This window comes from Siphateles boraxobius, unplaced genomic scaffold, assembly GCF_051911475.1.
Source record: "Siphateles boraxobius isolate OS27281-9 unplaced genomic scaffold, OSU_SipBor_1 61, whole genome shotgun sequence".
Taxonomy (NCBI): Eukaryota; Metazoa; Chordata; class Actinopteri; order Cypriniformes; family Leuciscidae; genus Siphateles; species Siphateles boraxobius.
The window spans coordinates 2,316,499-2,335,382 of record NW_027509188.1 but is presented as its reverse complement, the minus strand read 5'-3'; the positions used below and the strand labels follow the sequence as shown (position 1 = coordinate 2,335,382).

The 18,884-nt window shown below is 39.1% G+C and overlaps 1 protein-coding gene across 1 annotated transcript in view; it reads left to right on the top strand.

Annotated features, from left to right (window-relative positions):
- Window positions 1-6,423: 6,423 nt before the first annotated feature.
- Window positions 6,424-18,884, top strand: part of LOC143718627 (uncharacterized) — a 31,748-nt gene continuing 19,287 nt past the window's right edge. The window contains exon 1 of the mRNA XM_077209652.1: window positions 6,424-6,534. Coding sequence (XP_077065767.1) covers window positions 6,447-6,534 — 88 coding nt within the window. The 5' untranslated portion in view covers window positions 6,424-6,446. The remainder of the gene's footprint in view (window positions 6,535-18,884) is intronic.

The window sequence follows — 18,884 nt, the reverse complement described above, 5'->3', positions numbered from 1 at the left end:
GGGAGCGGCGGCTGCAGAGGAGGGAGCGGCGGCTGCAGAGGAGGGAGCGGGGAGCGGCAGCTGCAGAGGAGGGAGCGGCGGCTGCAGAGGAGGGAGCGGCTGCAGAGGAGGGAGCGGCGGCTGCAGAGGAGGGAGCGGCGGCTGCAGAGGAGGGAGCGGGGAGCGGCGGCTGCAGAGGAGGGAGTGGCGGCTGCAGAGGAGGGAGCGGGGAGCGGCGGAGGAGGTGGGCACAGCAGCTGCAGTGGGCACGAGCTTTACAATCTAGATAGGGAGTGCTCAAGTTAAAAACTGGTATTCTTCACATTATGTTAGATTTAAATTGCATAACACAATTAATAGGAATATTGTTAGGGAATACAATGAAGAATCTGCCCTGTGTCATGTCCACTGCTTCTCTTGACAGGGGATAGATTCCTGCCTTCCAGAATCCTGCCATGATGTTGCCTGCAGTGACGGCCTTTTCATACGCATGACGGCCACAGTGGGTTTCGTGCTGGTCCATTATAAGGACCAGAGGGCGTGCAGGAGGGGCATACTTAATGAAATGGTCCAACCAATTCAAAAACAGCTCTGCTGTCATGTAGCCTTTGTCCGTATAGTCGTAAAGGCTATTTTCTGGCCCACCCAAAGCATACGCCACACTAGGAAGGCAGCGGGGATATATTATGAAGGGAGGGACACTTTCACCAGCTGCACTGATTGCTACATGCACAGTGATGTGCTCCCTGGTGGTTATATGCTGCCGGTAGATGTGGCGCTTTCCCTTCTGGCAGATCACCATCTATTCCCTCAGGTGTTGCAGCAAGGACCCTGGCCCTATCAAGCAAGTCCGGTGTCCGGGTGGTCAGCTCTGGGTGGCAAGCTTTGAAGCGGACCCACGAGTTGTCACTCAACCCCGTCTCCAGGTTGACCAGAGTCTTCTGGCTGCTTTCTTTAATTATTTCCAGGGCACTTGACAATGGTTCTTTTTAGGGGAAAACCATGATCTGCCATCCAAACAATATAATTTACTAAACCTTCTTCTTCCTCCAAGGTAAGGGCCCTATTTGGAGGAGGCCACATTCAGATTTCCCCAGCTTGTGGTCTGACAAGGTTGACTGTGAGACACTCCTCACACTTTCTCCTAACTTAACAGCATTTAATGCTGCGTCTAGCATTTCCCTGCTGTATTTTCTCCCTGACATTCTTCCCTAACATAACGTTACTAAAAGAAGACATGCATTTGTTAGCTTTTCTGTAACTTAATGTTCAAATTGTAATGTTAATACTGCCAGGACACACCAGGGAGAGGAGGAAACCTAACGTTAACCTTAAACGTATATCGTTTTTTGCTGATGTTCATATTTTTCATGTTATTAAAAGTCTAGATTAATTTTTTATTGGGTCCGCTCAAATTCATGTCAGACAAAGTGCCTCATTGAATGTGTATATCCCTTTAAAAAAGTACAAATATTTGCAAATTGTAACTCATAATTATTTTATAAGACCATAAGAATGTTTATTTGTCATTTTTGGTGGGTGAACATGTTTTAAGAGCCGTTTTCTGCGGATGTATGCTTCTCCCCTCTTCCTTTTGTCCTGCCGGAAAACCTTCCCCCCGCCATTTTCTGAACAGTCATTGGTTTAGTGTACTTAAGAAACTCACGTTGATTTCTTTGAAACGACTGGCTCTTGAAACATAGGGTTGGTCGGAATCGAATGAGGAGGAGGCTAAGATGACACGGATATATAGATGACATGACTTGGAAGTGTTTATTTATAGAATTTGCGGGAAAAGGTCAAGTGTCCGGAATACCGTGAGGTCCGGAATACAGTGACTCTACTTTATTCCTCTACGAGGCTGGTGGTTTTCGCATTCATTTATTGTTAGTTACATTAGTGATTTCGCTTTTAAGTGATATTTTATACTTTGTTAATTTTGATAATATTCAAATGTCTTTACTTTTAGTTTCATTAATTTGCTAGGTAAGAAGAGTTTATTCATTTATGTGTCAAGGGATTGTTGTGTACAAATAAAGCAACGTAGCATATAAGCACCGCAGTAAACGGAACCGCCATTCATTGACACAGAGATACGCAGAACATGCAGGATTCTCATTAAGAGTCTCATTTTGCGGTTTAATATTCTAATTTTGACAACATTTCATTTGAGACACATTATCTATTTACACGGCATCTATTTACAAATTATCTATTACACGGCAACCCGTCAAAATAAAAGTTTGGTTTAACTTTGAGAAACTGATATAAATAGATTACTCTTGTACAGTATAATGTACATCTTAATGTAATACTACTATTACTAATAATAATATTAATACAATTATTATTATAAAAAAAATCTTCCATGTTATAATTTTAACAGTAAACCTCTGTTGAGTAGCACTTGTTTGCCAAAAATTAAAGGGCTTGTTTAATTATCATTTAAGTAAAAAAAAGAAAAGAAAAGAAAGTATTTTAGATGTAATTCAGGTTTATGTTCATCAATCACCGGCCCTCCCCTTCCTCTCTGTGTAGCTGCTATGCATTAGCATTTGCAGTTTGTTTCAGGAAACATCAAGCAATTAAAAGATAGACCGGTCACCTGGTGTTATACAATCAAAGACCACATCTGTCTCCTATCATAAGATCTCCTGATCTGAAGCCTTCCTGTCTGTGGAGGTGTGTATTTGGCAAAGTTTGGAGAACAGGAACACCGACATTCCCCCAGTGCTCTGGTCAAAGTAATGCTTGATCAAAAACAATTTAAAGATAGACCGGTCAGATTTTGGGGTTTCCCTGCCAGATATGAAAGGCTTTGATTTAATTATAGGAGACCGTTGTAAAACCCCAGGTGACCGGTCTATCTTTTAATTGCTTGATGTTTCCTGAAACAAACTGCAAATGCTAATTCATAGCAGCTACACAGAGAGGAAGGGGAGGGCCGCTGCTCCTGCCATGATGGAGACAAGCTTCATTTTCAATTTAGCAAATGGAGAGCAAACATCTCTTCTGCTCATGAATTCAAGATCTGTGATTTTAACCAGAGCCAAAAAGACATCCTAATTTCACTGATGGTAAGTTCACTTCAACACATGTTTAAAATTAATTTTAAAATACTTGATAATTTAACATCTTATTTAAAATAATAAAATCTATTAATCACTATTTTATATGGTTTATTTATCTGTAAGTCAGTATATTGTGGTATACACATGATGTTCCTATATCACAGATGTTCGACTCATGTTTAAAACTTACTTTAAAATACTTAATAAAATGAACATCTTATTTAATACATTTTATATGCTTTATTTGTCATCAATGCTTTTTATTTCTTTAAACTCATTTGTGACATTTCCTCTGCTCAGAAAGATTTAAGAATATGTGACTTGAATATGTGAGACAGATAGAGACAATCTCAGCATTAAGTTCTACACGTTTAAAGTTTAAAACTTACTTTAAAATACTTCATAATTTAACATCTTATTTTATATATCTGTTATTTTACATGTTTTTATTTGTCATCATTGGTTTTCTCTAAACTCATTTGGTTTCATTCTCACCCATAGATATTATGGACGATGCTGATCCATCTGAAAACCAACGATCCTCTGTTCATAATTTCATCGTTCTGTGTACATTATCCTGATATAATAAAGACATCCCCTGAAAAAACATTCCTTTCAGTTACACCAAGCAGATTGATGTCGCACGCACGCACGCTTGCACGATCACAGCCATAAACTCTGGAACCACATGGGGGGCCAAAAGGTCACAAGAAACCTGCTGCTCATAAAACCCCCCATTGTCACATCCTGTCATAAAATCATTAATCATTTTTGACACATACTACAGTATATAGACTACTTAAGAACAACACAATGACTGGCTACCGATATGAGCTCAAACACTGTTTTGACACACTTAAACCACATTTGTCACTATTTGCATTTGAATATTGTGATATCTGGAATAAACTGGTTTGCAAAATCTCACTCTTTTTTATTAATTTATACAGTACTGTTTAAAGGTTTGGGGTCAGTAATAAAAATCTGTTAAAAATGTGTTAAATCGATAAAAGAAAAAGTGATAGTAAAGACTTCCATTGTTAGAAAAGATTAATATTTTTAATTAACCCTGTTCTTTTTAACTTAAAAAAAAGTTTCCTAAAAAAGTAGTGGTTATAAAAAAATAATTATGGATCATTTGACACTGAAGACAGGAGTAATGGCTGAGGAAAATTCATCTGTGCATCACAGAAATAGATTATATTTTAAAGTATATTAAAATAGGAAAACATTATTTTAAATTGTAATAATATTTCACAATATTAATTTAATTTAATCACATAATGCAGGTTTGATGAGCATAAGAGACTCAAAAACATTTTAAAAAAACAGTAATGTGTCCAAACTTTGACCGGTACTTTTATTTTGGTTTGGTGGTGTGACGTCATATGGCTGCGCCTTTGCTCTGCCTCTTTGCTCCTGCATTTGCTGTGATTCGGCTGAATAAAGGTTTGTGTTTTAAGTGTTTAGATCGATATAAATCATGTTTGGCTCGGTTAGATTGCGTTTTAGAGTCTGTTTTACAGCCTTATGAGAGCTATGAAATGAGTTATATCACTGAAAGTAACGTCGTTATGCTTAACCATAACCCTTACAAAAATAACCTACAGAAATCCTGCAGGATTTTTCGCTTGTGCTGCACAGCAGTCCTGCAGGAATTATACATTTTTTCACCAGTGTTGGAAGTTTTCTGCATGTTTCTGTTGTTGTACTGTAGGGCTCATTGTAAAACAAGTAGGAATGTCCTGCACATACTGCGGTGCAGCACAAGTGAAAAATCCTGCAGAAACAAAATGTTTCCTTACTTGAGTTTTTTCCTGTAAATGAAAAATAAATAATATATACGAAAAATAAATATAAAAAACCCTACTGGTTTTGGATTCAGGATAGGCTATATAATGTCTAGACTAGAGAATAAAACTCTGTAATAGTTGCTGTAGTTTTATTCATACAATTTTTATTTAATCAGATTCAAGTACATTTCATTGAACTATTTTTGATATATTACGCTCTGGCTGTTGGCAGCAATAGAAACAATGAATCTTAACAAATAAATGAATACAATTAAGAGTAAGAATAGATACAGGCAAAAATAAAAAAATAACCATTACTCTTAAATCATTTCAAAATTATGCATTTATGCAAACATCCAAGACATTTCAACATTCAAGAGATATGAGTCTGTACTGTACACGTTTACCTTATAACATTAAGATGCAAAACCAGCAATTTATTTTTAATCCAACTCTCATCTATTTGGTTAGATGCAAAAAAAAAATATATTTGCAAGACCTGGCAGGTCCTTGAGATAGACACAGGTTGTCTGTGAATTTGATGAGTTCAACTGAGTCTATCCCTCTTTCTTTTAAAATGCTTGTTGCTGTTATCCCTGATTCTCTGTCTTTGCTGATGTCATTCATGTTGTTTTCATAACATCAATGAAGGCATGACCCTCTCCTTGCGCATTCCCTACATCTATAAATGATCGTATTAATGCTACAGACCCATGTTTGGTTTGAACTGCATGGTTGATTCTTTTAGATATAGATTTTGCTCCTTTTGAATGAATTTGCTTGCCATTAACCACAGCCCTAGAGTAAAAACTGAAAGCTTTATTGCACTAAAACCTGACTCTTGAAGGAGATAAGACATCGTACATGTGGACATCCAAGAAACATCACGCTAGAACTACCAATACACTATCACAATCTTGGTGCCTCCCAACATTTTTTCAACAAAGCTTTTGCTTTGCTGTGTTTGTTGTTCATCATTGAATACAGCAGCAATGAGTTGTGGAACATGCTGGTAAAGGTTAAACATGTTAACATGTTCTGCTACAGCTTGTGTGCCATGAAAGAGTTTCTGGAGGTGTCCATTCTGGGACTCATATAAGAATGCACTGTGACTCCATAAAGGACCCCAATTTTTTTTACAGATGCTGCTGCATGTACAAGTATGTGGACATTATAAGACACATGACACTTTCCATACAGAGACTCAAAACGGCCCACAAATGCTTTTAAAAAGCCATCAGCTCGAATCAACGAGTCTGACGAATAAACCTGTAGTAAAAATCAATAGCCAATGTTTTCATGAAAGTGCAGTCTATATTAATCTACATATCACACCAAAAATAAATTATAAGTAATAGATATAGTAGGCTAATGATGTGTCTGTCTATTTGTGCTCTTTTATTCATATAGTACTAGGTTTTAGTTTTTTTATGACTTTTTGGCTAATGTTTAAGTCAATTAACTCACTCTGACTGACTCTCTTACCAGTGAACTGAACTAAAGCTTATTGATACTCTTCTTAACGTTAATTATTCTCATTTTTAACAGGACAAAAACACAGAAAAACTCCTGGTGACTGAGATCCATGTGACTCACTATTATAATGATGGCGTTTATTAAAGAGGAAAGTGAAGACGTGAAGATTGAAGAAACATTCAGAGTTAAACAAGAAGACACTGAAGAACAAACAGGTTGGTTTCATTCTCACAGTTGAACACAGTCATTTAATCGTTCAGCTATACAGAAATTAATGATAATTTTAAAGAATGTCATATGAGTGTCCAAAATAAAGCGCTATTATTTAGGGCTGCAACTAACGATTATTTTGATAATCGATTAATCGGACGATTATTTTTTCGATTAATCGGAAAGAAATTAAATTAGATTTTTTTTTTATTATAACTAAATAAAACCGTAAATCAGGGTATTTATGTGTAAAAGTGTACTTTAAAAAGTGCAAAAGCCACACATTGAGTTTTACTAATATCAATATTTGCATTGTTTTTAATGATAATTGCTGATGGCAAGTTGACAAACATGATTATTGTTAAAAAAATGATATCCAACATATTATGTTTTAACACAATTTTTGTTAAAACAAATTTACACAGACATGTTGTTCAGATGTGAATATCTGAACTAAAAACAAACTAAAAACATCTAAAATATATAATTCATTTAATTTTTATTTAAAATTAATTATATATAAGGAATATAAGGATAAAGAATATAATATATATTATATATAATATATAAAAGAATAATATAAGGATAAATTGATTAAATAAATATAGAAAGACTGAAAACAATTGTGTGAACGTAGAGCCGCAGTAGATCGCGTTTGAAAAACAATTAAAACTTAGTAGACAAATGCTATAAAAAGAGAACGGAATGGAGGTAACGTTACCCAGCAAGCTAACAGGCTTGAGTAAAGGACAGGAGAAATTATGCATTAGTGCACAAGCATTCGCTGAAAACCACTGAGTACAGTGACTAAAAAACAATATTTTACTGCTGCTGTTATTAACTGCCTTTATATTTAGTGCTTCGCTTTGTAAAGACCGTTTTAATTTAACCTATTTCTGCGGTAGCGCTATTTTAATCCATCACTTACGTTGTGAGCGAACTGATTGCGCAACCTGATGCTCGAGACAAAATACAGACATCCCAAGATCCCGGAAGTCCCGGGAGTCTCCCGCATATTGATTGCGGCTCCCTGATGCCCGCGAATTAGTTCAAACTCCCGAAATCTAGAGCGCGCAAGCAAGAGCGCGCATGTGTGACAGAAGAGACTGCTCCAAACCGTGTAGCGCGCGCGCTCGGCAGATCGCCTGAGGGAGAGAGACCTTGCGTGTGTGTGCGTACCAGTAAACGCTCCCCGTGACGTAAGCAGACCAACTAATCGACAATGACATTCGTTGACAACGATTTTCATAATCGATTATAATCGATTTTATCGATTAGTTGTTGCAGCCCTACTAGCAAGAGCTTTCTGCCCAAGAACACAAGTCCGTTCTTTGCATTCTTGGTTTTGAGAAACACCCTTTGTCTGTGTTCTGGAATTTAGTTCAGTTCTGTCGTTCTCCACCCCCTGCCTGTTTGTTTCCATGGTGTTTGGTTAATTGTTTGTTCTGTTTAGGTGTGTGTTGTTAATTAGTCATTATGCGTTCATTTGTCCCAGCTGTGTCTCGGTTTCCCTGATCTGTTCTGTATATTTAAGCCCTGTGTTTCAGTCTGTTCCTTGTCTGTTGTCGTTGCTATATTTGTGGTTGTTTGGTTCCCGATTTTGAGGAATAAAGAATTACTGGACTTGGATCCTGCTTCAACCTCCGTTGACACTCACACTCTCTTAACACTCTCATTAGCTCTCTGCATCACTTCTATTTTATTTATTTTTTTACTATGGATGATGTCCAAACCTTTGTATTTGAATGTGTTTATGTACTATTAAAAAATTACTATTCATAGTGCTTAACTGTACATTTAATTTTTAGCTTTCAGGTAAATGCCTTTCCGTCTCATTTTATGTGAAGGACAAGTATAAAGTTTTTCTGAAGATTTATAGATTTGATTTTGTCCCTTGGTCTTTTCATCCATCATTTAATAATGCTATATCAACAATATGCATACAATTTGTGTGGATGGTAACCCATCTATTGCTGTTGTACTACACAGAACTATTAGACCATTACAGGTTTATTTGGTCAATTTATGCATTATAATTTATGAAAAAATATATATATTTAGGTTGCATATATTGTTTTCATGTCTCTTTACTTTATAAATGTATGGCCTAGATAAACCAATTGCATCTAAATCGGATAACAGTGATTATCATATTAAATAAAATGTTTTTATTTTTGTGTTCACAGATGCTGTGATTACTCGTTTTGAAGGGACCACTCCTTCTCAAGTCAGGGCTGTACTTCGACAGAAGTGCAACAATGAGAGTTATGCAAAAAAAAATCAGGAAAGTGGTGTCTTTAGAGGCGATAAGAATTAAATGATCATTAGACTGAAGTAACCTACCAAAGGGGTTGTTAATTTAAAGTTCATGCAGTTCTTAATTTGTTGTCTGTTAAAATGTGAAGAATTAATAATGTAAGTCAACTTTTTTGAGTTTTTTTTTTCTAAGGGATTTAATTATGCAATATTGATACTTGTATGATTCTAATTTTACAATATTAAACTAAGATTATCCTTATAATTTTTTTTGTTTTCTAATTTATTTATTTATTTGTTTGGACATTAAAAACTTTATTCATTCATTAAATTTACTTTTGGAAAACCAAAAATTTGATTCATCATTTGACTACCAACCTTTTTTATTGTTAGTGTAAGCATTGTGGTTTTTGTTATTTTGCAATGCATTAAACTGAAATGAATACATATTTAATTAACTAGTTTTTTTCTCAGTTATATTACATAATAAGCCTATTTTACATACAATAGAAGTAGTTAAAGTACATTATGTAGAAAGATGCATTAAAATCACTCTTAAGTTCAACTGATTGCATTTAATGTAAATTTAACAATTATATTTATTTTGCAAATTTGTATTTGTGTTTGAAACATTACATTTAATTAAGAATTAAGTGTACTGTTAATTTACATTAAAGTATATTTTAGTTCACATTAATTGCTTGTTGGGAGATTGAACAGTGCACTTTAACTATATTTTAAAAACACTAGAAGCATTTATGAAAGTAGGTATAAAATTGTATTAAAGTCCCACTTAAGTTGTTCCAAAAAATCACTCTTAATGGCAACTTATTGCATTTTATTTCTACTTAATATGTGATATATTTGACATTAATTACCATTAATGTGCATTCAGTGTGCCGAAAACATTGCATTTAATTCACACTTAAGTGTATTGTTGACTGACATTAAAGTATATTTGAGTTCACATCAATTGCGTCATTATATTGTGTAGTGCACTTTAACTGTATTTTAAATACACTGGAAGCAATTGTGAAAGTATATATCAAGTTGTATTAAAGTACCAATTAAGTTGTTTTAAAAAAATCATTCTTAATGGCAACTTATTACATTTTATTTTAACTTAATATATGATACATTTGAACTTAATTACACTTAATGTGCATTAAGTGAGTTGAAAACATTGCATTTAATTCACACTTAAGTGTATTGTTAACTGACATTAAAGCATATTTTTAATCACATTAATTGCGTGTCATTATATTGTGTAGTGCACTTTAACTATAATTTAAATACACTAGAAGCAATTATGAAAGTATATATAAAGTTGTATTAAAGTACCAATTAAGTTGTTCCAAAAAATCACTCTTAATTGCAACTTATTACACTTTATTTCAACTTAATATGTGATATATTTGAAATAAATTACACTTAATGTGCATTCAATGCCCCGAAAACATTGCATTTAAGTCACACTTAAGTGTATACATTTAAAGTGTATTATTTTTGTAATAAGTACACTTTATAAAAGTACACTAAAGTACACTTTTTTTTCACAAGGGAACACATACAGTTTAACAACTATAAGCTGGTGAAATAATGATATTAATCGTCATATGTTGTATATTTATTATTTATAAGTGTCTATACACTCTTTTATTCGACGATTGCTCATGTGAAGCACATGGCAGTCCAAAATGGTGGTGCGCAACTGAAAACTGATGTCGATAACATTATCTTCTAACGTTATATTTAAGAATTTAAGAATTTTAAATCACCTTAGTATATTGTTATAGCTAGAAATACTGCTCATGTTAAGCCATGTGGAGGATTAATTTACCGTAAATAAACACAATTCTGCCTATTTGGTGAATTATTGAACACATTTAACTATTACTGTCATGGTTGTCAAAAACAGGATGGAAGCAATCGCAGGTCAAACTCAGTTCTTTATTGAACAGTGTAACGTACGACAGGAACACGGGTGTGGACTGATGACGCAGGGACCTCGATGGTCGAAGACGAACCCGTGAAGTGCAGTGGAAACCCAAACGACAATCCAACGAAGAGACGACGACGAATCCAACAGGAACACCACACGGAGAGACAAACATCCAACGAATCCAACAGGAACACCACACGGAGAGACAACATCCAACGATCTGACAAAGGAGATGAGAGAACTGTGAGAATATATGGTGAGATGAGATCGGCTGCAGCTGGTGATGTGATGACGATCAGCTGGAGCGGATCAAGGAATGACACTCATTCACGCCCACTACACACGTGCTTTCATACAACAACATAAACACGAGACGAGAAGGAAGCAATGAACTTGTATACCGTGACAGTACCCCCTCTCCTAGGAACGCCTCCTGGCGTTCCCAGACTCCCTTACCTGTCGATTGAAATCATCGATCAGAGAGTGATCCAGGATGTCTCTAGCCGGAACCCAACTTCTCTCCTCCGGACCGTAACCTTCCCAGTCCACCAAGTACTGAAATCCACGTCCCCTCCGTCTAGAATCCAGAATGCGATTTACCGAATAGGTGGTCTCCCCATCTACGAGACGCGGCGGGGGGGGGGAACCGGGACTGGCGGATTAATGCGAGCATGAAACACGGGCTTGATTTTTGAAACATGGAAAACGGGGTGAACCCTCCTGTACGCTGGAGGTAAACTAAGGCGGACTGTCACCGGACTAATGATCTTGGTGACAGTGAACGGGCCAATGAATTTGGGGGCAAGCTTATTAGAGACGGATCGGAGAGGAATGTTCTTAGTTGAAAGCCACACTTTTTGACCAACGACGTATACGGGAGGCTTTGACCGGTGGCGATCGGCCTTAGCCTTGGTGCGCGCCCCCACTTGGAGTAGAGCCTCACGGGCTCTAGTCCAAGTGCGGTGACACCTCTGGATTAAGGCGTGAGCGGAGGGGACCGCGACCTCGGATTCCAGACTAGGAAAAATAGGTGGCTGGTAACCTAAACTACACTCAAACGGAGATAGGCCCGTAGCCGACACTGGTAACGTATTGTGGGCGTACTCCACCATGGAAATCTGTTGACTCCAAGAGGAAGGATTCTTAGAAACCAAACATCGCAACACCCTTTCCAGATCTTGGTTGGCTCTCTCAGTCTGACCATTGCTCTGGGGGTGGAACCCTGAGGACAGACTAACCGTCGCCCCCAGTAACTTACAAAATTCTTGCCAAAATTTGGACACAAACTGGGGTCCTCTGTCAGAGACCACGTCCAGGAAGTCTTACCAGTGGCACAGACCGAGCAAGCCAAAACAAAACTGTGGATGTCACGAGCCATAAGTGGCCACCAAAATCGTTGCTTGACTAAAAACTTAGTACGATTAACTCCTGGATGACAAGCCACGTTGGAGCAATGACCCCACTGTATAACGTCGGACCGTAATCCCTCCGGCACAAATAAGCGATTCGGTGGTCAACCGGGCGGAGGCATTACCCCTTCTAAGGCCGTCTTGACCTTCGATTCGATCTCCCATACGAGTGTGGAAACAAATAGGGTTTCCGGTAAAATGCACTCGGGAGTAGACGGGCGTTCGGAACGATCAAAAATGCGAGATAAAGAGTCGGGTTTGATGTTCTTAGAACCCGGGCGGTACGAGAGAGAAAAATCAAAACGACCGAAAAAAAGTGCCCACCGAGCCTGCCTGGAGTTCAATCTTTTGGCGGTTCTGATGTACTCTAGATTCTTGTGATCGGTCCAGACGATAAAAGGAACCCCCGCACCTTCTAACCAATGACGCCATTCCTCCAACGCTAACTTGACTGCCAACAACTCCCTGTTACCAATGTCGTAATTGCGTTCGGCTGGGGATAAACGATGAGAAAAAAACGCGCAAGGATGCATCTTATCGTCTGCGGGCGAACGCTGGGACAGGACTGCTCCTACCCCCACCTCTGACGCGTCGACCTCCACCACGAACTGACGTGAAGAATCAGGGGCAACGAGGATGGGAGCTGAAACAAAGCGGCTCTTGAGTTTGGCAAACACAGCCTCGGCTGTATCTGACCACCTGAACGGAGTTCTGGGGGAGGTCAAGGCAGTCAGAGGTGCGGCTAGTTGGCTGAAGTTGCGAATGAAACGCCGATAGAAGTTGGCGAACCCCAGAAACCTCTGCAGGGCCTTACGGGAATCTGGACTTGGCCACTCTACCACAGCCTTAACCTTCTCAGGGTCCACACGCATTCCCTCAGACGAAATTATGTATCCTAGAAAAGGAACAGACTGTGCATGAAAATCGCATTTCTCCGCCTTGACAAAAAGCCCATTCTCTAGCAACCTCTGAAGCACTCGTCGAACGTGTTGCACATGTTCCTGGAGAGACGAGGAAAATATCAATATGTCATCCAGGTAAACATATATGAACTGATCTATCATGTCTCGCAACACGTCATTGACCAGTGCCTGGAAGACTGCTGGGGAGTTGGACAGCCCGAAAGGCATGACCAAGTATTCAAAGTGCCCCCTGGGGGTGTTAAAGGCAGTCTTCCATTCATCCCCCTCCCTAATGCGAACCAGATGATAAGCGTTACGCAAGTCCAATTTCGTGAAAACGGACGCTCCCTGCAACCTCTCGAAGGCTGAAGACATTAACGGCAAAGGATAAGTATTCTTTACCGTGATGTTATTCAGCCCCCGGTAGTCAATACAAGGTCGCAGAGACCCGTCCTTCTTTCCCACAAAAAAGAACCCCGCCCCCGCCGGAGAAGAGGAAGGACGGATGAAACTGGTTGCCAGAGAATCAGAAATATATTTCTCCATAGCCTCCCTCTCCGGATTGGAAAGCGAATATAACTTGCCCTTAGGCGGAGACTTACCTGGCAGTAAATCTATGGCACAGTCATAGGGACGATGCGGAGGAAGAGAAGCAGCCCGAGACTTACTGAACACTTCCTTCAGATCGTGGTACTCCTCGGGCACGTTAGACAAGTGCCCTGCCTCCTCCTGTAACACAAAAACAGGCACAGACGGACAAGCAGACATCAGACAAGACTTATGACATTCCTTGCTCCACTCCAGAATAGCTCTTTGCTGCCAGTCCACACGAGGGTTGTGATGAATGAGCCAGGGGTGTCCAAGAACTACAGGTGCCAGGGGGGAATCCAGTATATAAAAAAAATAGTTTCTGAGTGATTGCCTGAGGTGATGAGTGTGATGTTTTCGGTGATGAGCGAGATGATGGGAAGTTCTTGACCATTTAATGCGTGTACTGCAATCCTCTGTGTGAGTGGTTTAAGGGGAATCTGAAGTCTATGTGCAAAAGTACTGTCCATAAAATTACCCTCAGCCCCGGAGTCCAGAAGTGCTTGACAGTCGTGCTGGTGAATTGACCATCTCAGTCTTACCGGAAGGAGGGTAGATGTGGATGAGGTCTTCTCGGCGGAGATCCCACCCGATAGTAGCCTCATACTTACTATCGGGCTTGGCCTTTTACCGGGCAGTTGTAGGCAAAGTGTCCCGAACCTCCACAGTATAGGCAGAGGCCCTGGGACCTCCGCCTTTCCCTCTCCTGAGAATCCATTCTTCTCGCGCTGTGCTGAAGGAATTCCTCCAACGAGGTCGGCGAACCTGCTGCTTCCATAGCACGGTCAGATCGTTCTGTCATGGTTGTCAAAAACAGGACGGAAGCAATCGCAGGTCAAACTCAGTTCTTTATTGAACAGTGAAACGTACGACAGGAACACGGGTGTGGACTGATGACGCAGGGACCTCGATGGTCGAAGACGAACCCGTGAAGTGCAGTGGAAACCCAAACGACAATCCAACGAAGAGACGACGACGAATCCAACAGGAACACCACACGGAGAGACAAACATCCAACGAATCCAACAGGAACACCACACGGAGAGACAACATCCAACGATCTGACAAAGGAGATGAGAGAACTGTGAGAATATATGGTGAGATGACATCGGCTGCAGCTGGTGATGTGATGACGATCAGCTGGAGCGGATCAAGGAATGACACTCATTCACGCCCACTACACACGTGCTTTCATACAACAACATAAACACGAGACGAGAAGGAAGCAATGAACTTGTATACCGTGACAATTACAAAAAGAACTAATTTCCCCACATAAAATTGATCATTAACGTTAAAAAAACTAAAACAGAATGAACACAAATAACATTAAATTAACCAATTAACAAATAACTTAATTTTAACAATAACAATTTATAATGACTGATATGTACATATAGAAATGATAGTGTTGTGTGAATGTATGATGATGATGATTATGATAATGGATAATATTAATAATAATAATAATAATAATGTGTATATAAACTATTTAACATTTTATCTGAAACTAACTATTTATATTATTGATGACTTCTATGTATATATAATGTCTATATCTGTCTATTCTATTTGTATATCTATCTATATATCTATCTATATCTATTTACATAGTGACACCACACTTGTGACACAGCCACTCTCCGTCAGGCACAGTGGGTGTTTCTCAAAACCAAGAATGCAAAGAACGGACTTGTGTTCTTGGGGAGAACGCTCTTGCTAGTTGTTCTTGGAAGAATGAACTCACAAGGTGACGAGCACACAGAACGCTGCTGACAGTTTGAGACGATGTGTTCTTGCTGGTATTGCGCAATAATTCCCCGGCACAGACGCCGTCTGCAGTACCCAAACATGACGAGAATTATTGACGATAACAGCCAGGCTTTATCGCCCAATACCCTCGGCTCAATGGATTAATCTACAACTGTACACTACAATGTAATTTAAGTTATATTCATAACAATAAAGCAACGCCTGTCTACTTTCATTCTGCTTCTGTTGTTTGTTTGTATACATCACTAGCCAAAGGCGGAAAAAAAACGCTGGTAAAGGGCAAGCTATTGGTTGTCGTTAAGGTAGTCTATTGTTTGGAGAAGATCAAATAATTAAGGTTAAATAACTGTTAGTTCAAAGATGGACCGGGTAATGTTAGCAGTCACCATGGGTATACTTTACCAAGAAGCAGAAAAGGAAGCTGCTGAGCTGAGAAGGCGTATACAAATGAGGAGAACTAGGATGAGGAGGAGGAAGATGGAACGGCAATATGCTATTTTAGCGCTTGTCTCTGATTATGTACGTACATTATCTTATAAAGTTGACTTAAATCAGCACTTAACTTAAATAATAGTGGCAAACATTATACCAAATGTTAAGGTATAAAACCAGGTTCTCAACAGGGATACTGTACCCCTATTTAATATAAAGCAAATTTTTATCACTCAGTATTACAATTGATTACATCAGTCAAACTACATTTGATCATTTTGATTGTGCCCCCCAGTACCATCACCTCCTCACAAAATCCTAGGGGAGAACTCTGGATGAATAGGAAAAATTACTAGTTTATAGTTTCCTTATCCAATAAATTGGGATTAGGTAAATGGAATAGCAATAGCTTGTTTGAGTAGCTTAAATTACAGTACGCTCTGCACTACCTTAGACCTGTATCAAAAAAGGTTCACACTCACATTTTCAGATAAAACAACTCAGGAAAGCATTGTACAATAAATCAAGTAAAGTTTATTAGAACATCTATAGCCTACATAATTTTAAGAAATACATATAACCAGACTAGAAGGAATGGAACTTACCATTTTACTTTCCATTGTGTTGGCCTTTCCTTGCTTTACCAAAATCATAATAATAAAAAAATAATTTTAGAATGTTAATCGATGATAAGTAATATATATGTGTGTGTTTTTCTTTTTTAAACACAGGATCAAATGCCTTCTCAGAGGTATGTACAAATAAATAACTATGTGCCAATCCTCACATACTTTTTCTCTGAAGCTGACCTAAAACCAGCCTTTAGGCTCTCCAGAGAAACCATCAACCTGCTGGTCCAGATGTTGCCTCGGCAAAAGCCACATGGATGGAGCCACGAAATCGAGGTGGCTGTCTGTCTCTACTGGCTTGCATGTGGCACCTCATACAGAGTGACAGCAGACATCTTCGCCATACCGAGAGCCACAGTTGGCAGAATAGTCCACAGTATAGTGGATGACATGATGGCCATTGTTCACAAGGTGATTCATTTCCCCAAGCCAGAAGAGATGGAAGAGGTCGGGGCAGGCTTTGCTCTCTTGGCTGGCCATGAGGCATTCCGCTGTGCGGCTGGAGCAATAGATGGGTGCCACGTCAGAGTACTTCCACCTGCTGAACCACAAAAGAAGTGTTACTTCAATCGCAAGCTCTTCCCTTCTGTGGTTCTCCAGGGTGTGTGTGATAGCAAAGGGAAATTTCTGGATATTTACATTGGCAACACCGGATCAGTCCATGATGCCCTTGTCCTCCGGAGATCTCCAATGTACAAGGAGTCCCTATATCCACCAGCTGGCTTCTTTCTTCTTGGAGACGGGGGGTACCCATGTCTGCAGCATCCTCTCACCCTCATGACGCCATACCGCCAGCCTGTAGCGGGTAAGAATACACAGAGACAATTTTTATTGGATTTGTTACTTTGCATTTGAAACACTACATATATTTTTACATTACCTGTATTTTAATCATCAGGCCAAGTTGAAGCACGCTTCAACAAGCACCATGCCAAGGCCAGGAACATCATTGAGCGTACCTTTGGAATGCTAAAAACCCGCTGGCGAGCCATCTTCCTGAGGGCTTTGGAGATTCGGCCTCTATTTGCCCCTAAAGTTATTGCAGCATGCTGCATCCTACACAACCTCTGTCTCTCGACAGATGATATCCTGGAGGAGGAGGAGGAACTTCACGATGAGGATGAAGATCAGGGGAACGTTCCTGATGATGAGGATAGGGAGCTCTCAGGAAATACTCTCCGTGCCAGACTTGCTGCACAGGTGTCTGCCCCTGGAGAGCTGCCTGCATGTCTGAGGGAGCATGATTACGACTGAGGGGATAAACCTGAGTGAATGCCCAGGGACAATAGATGCAAATAAGCTGCTAGCTAACTCAGTTGCAATTATTTTAAGTGTGCACTGTCCCTGTCAAATAAATAGTGAATAAATGAAAATGAAATGTAAATGAAAATGTTACCTTGAAAATATGAATATATTTATTTGTATCATTATATTAGTTAGACTGTAAAATTGTTTAGTTGATGAATAATTAAAAAATACTGTGTATGTGGTCATTGACTGTTTTTTTTAAGCACACCTAGCAGAATGGCAATGACAACAGGAAAAAATACCTATTACCTATTTTAGTTGAAAAGAAACATGCCAAATTTGATGGCTGTCTACAAATAATATCAAAAAGAAGGCATGATTATGACTGCCGTTGTAAGACTTGCTTTATCACCTTAAGTCAAAATATGTCTTTCCTGCAATTTCAAAAATATTTATAGAAGTAGTAGATTGAGCGTTACAATTGTTGCAATACAACAATCGTAAATCAAGAACAGTACAAATAATACAGGCTATTTACAATTTATTTACAAGTCTCTCAAAGAGAGTTAAGTATCTATCTGCCCTGTCAGAGGCTGCTCTTTCCCTCGCCTCTTCACTCGCCACTGCCTCCTGCTCTCTCTCCTCTTCCCTCTCTGCCTGCTCCTTCATGAAATCCTGGAGTGCCTCACTGACCCTGGCCCTCTTCCTTGGTGGCGGATTGGCCCGTTCTTTGGGAGGGGCAGAGGACGGAGAGGTGACAACGCCACCTGTAGTGGCAGTCAGATTTGCTGACACTACCAGGGGCGGACTTATTGAGTGCTGCCCCTGGAGTGCAGCATCCATCTGACTGTACCACTGCCAGGTAGCAGCAGTCACCCCACCTGCCTCCACCCCTTTCCCTGTTGGAGGATCCCTAAGTTCCTAAAAAATCATGTATAATGGTGAAAACTGTTATTGAACATATTTGTAGTCCCAAAAAGTTTCCACAGATGAATGGATTCACAAATGTTTGCTGCAATGCTATCCTGTATATATTCCCTTCATGTCAAGATATTTTAAGTTAATAGTTATTTTAAGATATCTTGCAATAATGATAGAAGTTAAAATACTGATGCCAAACATAATATACTTATATATATATATATATATATATATATAAAAGTATATTATGTTTGG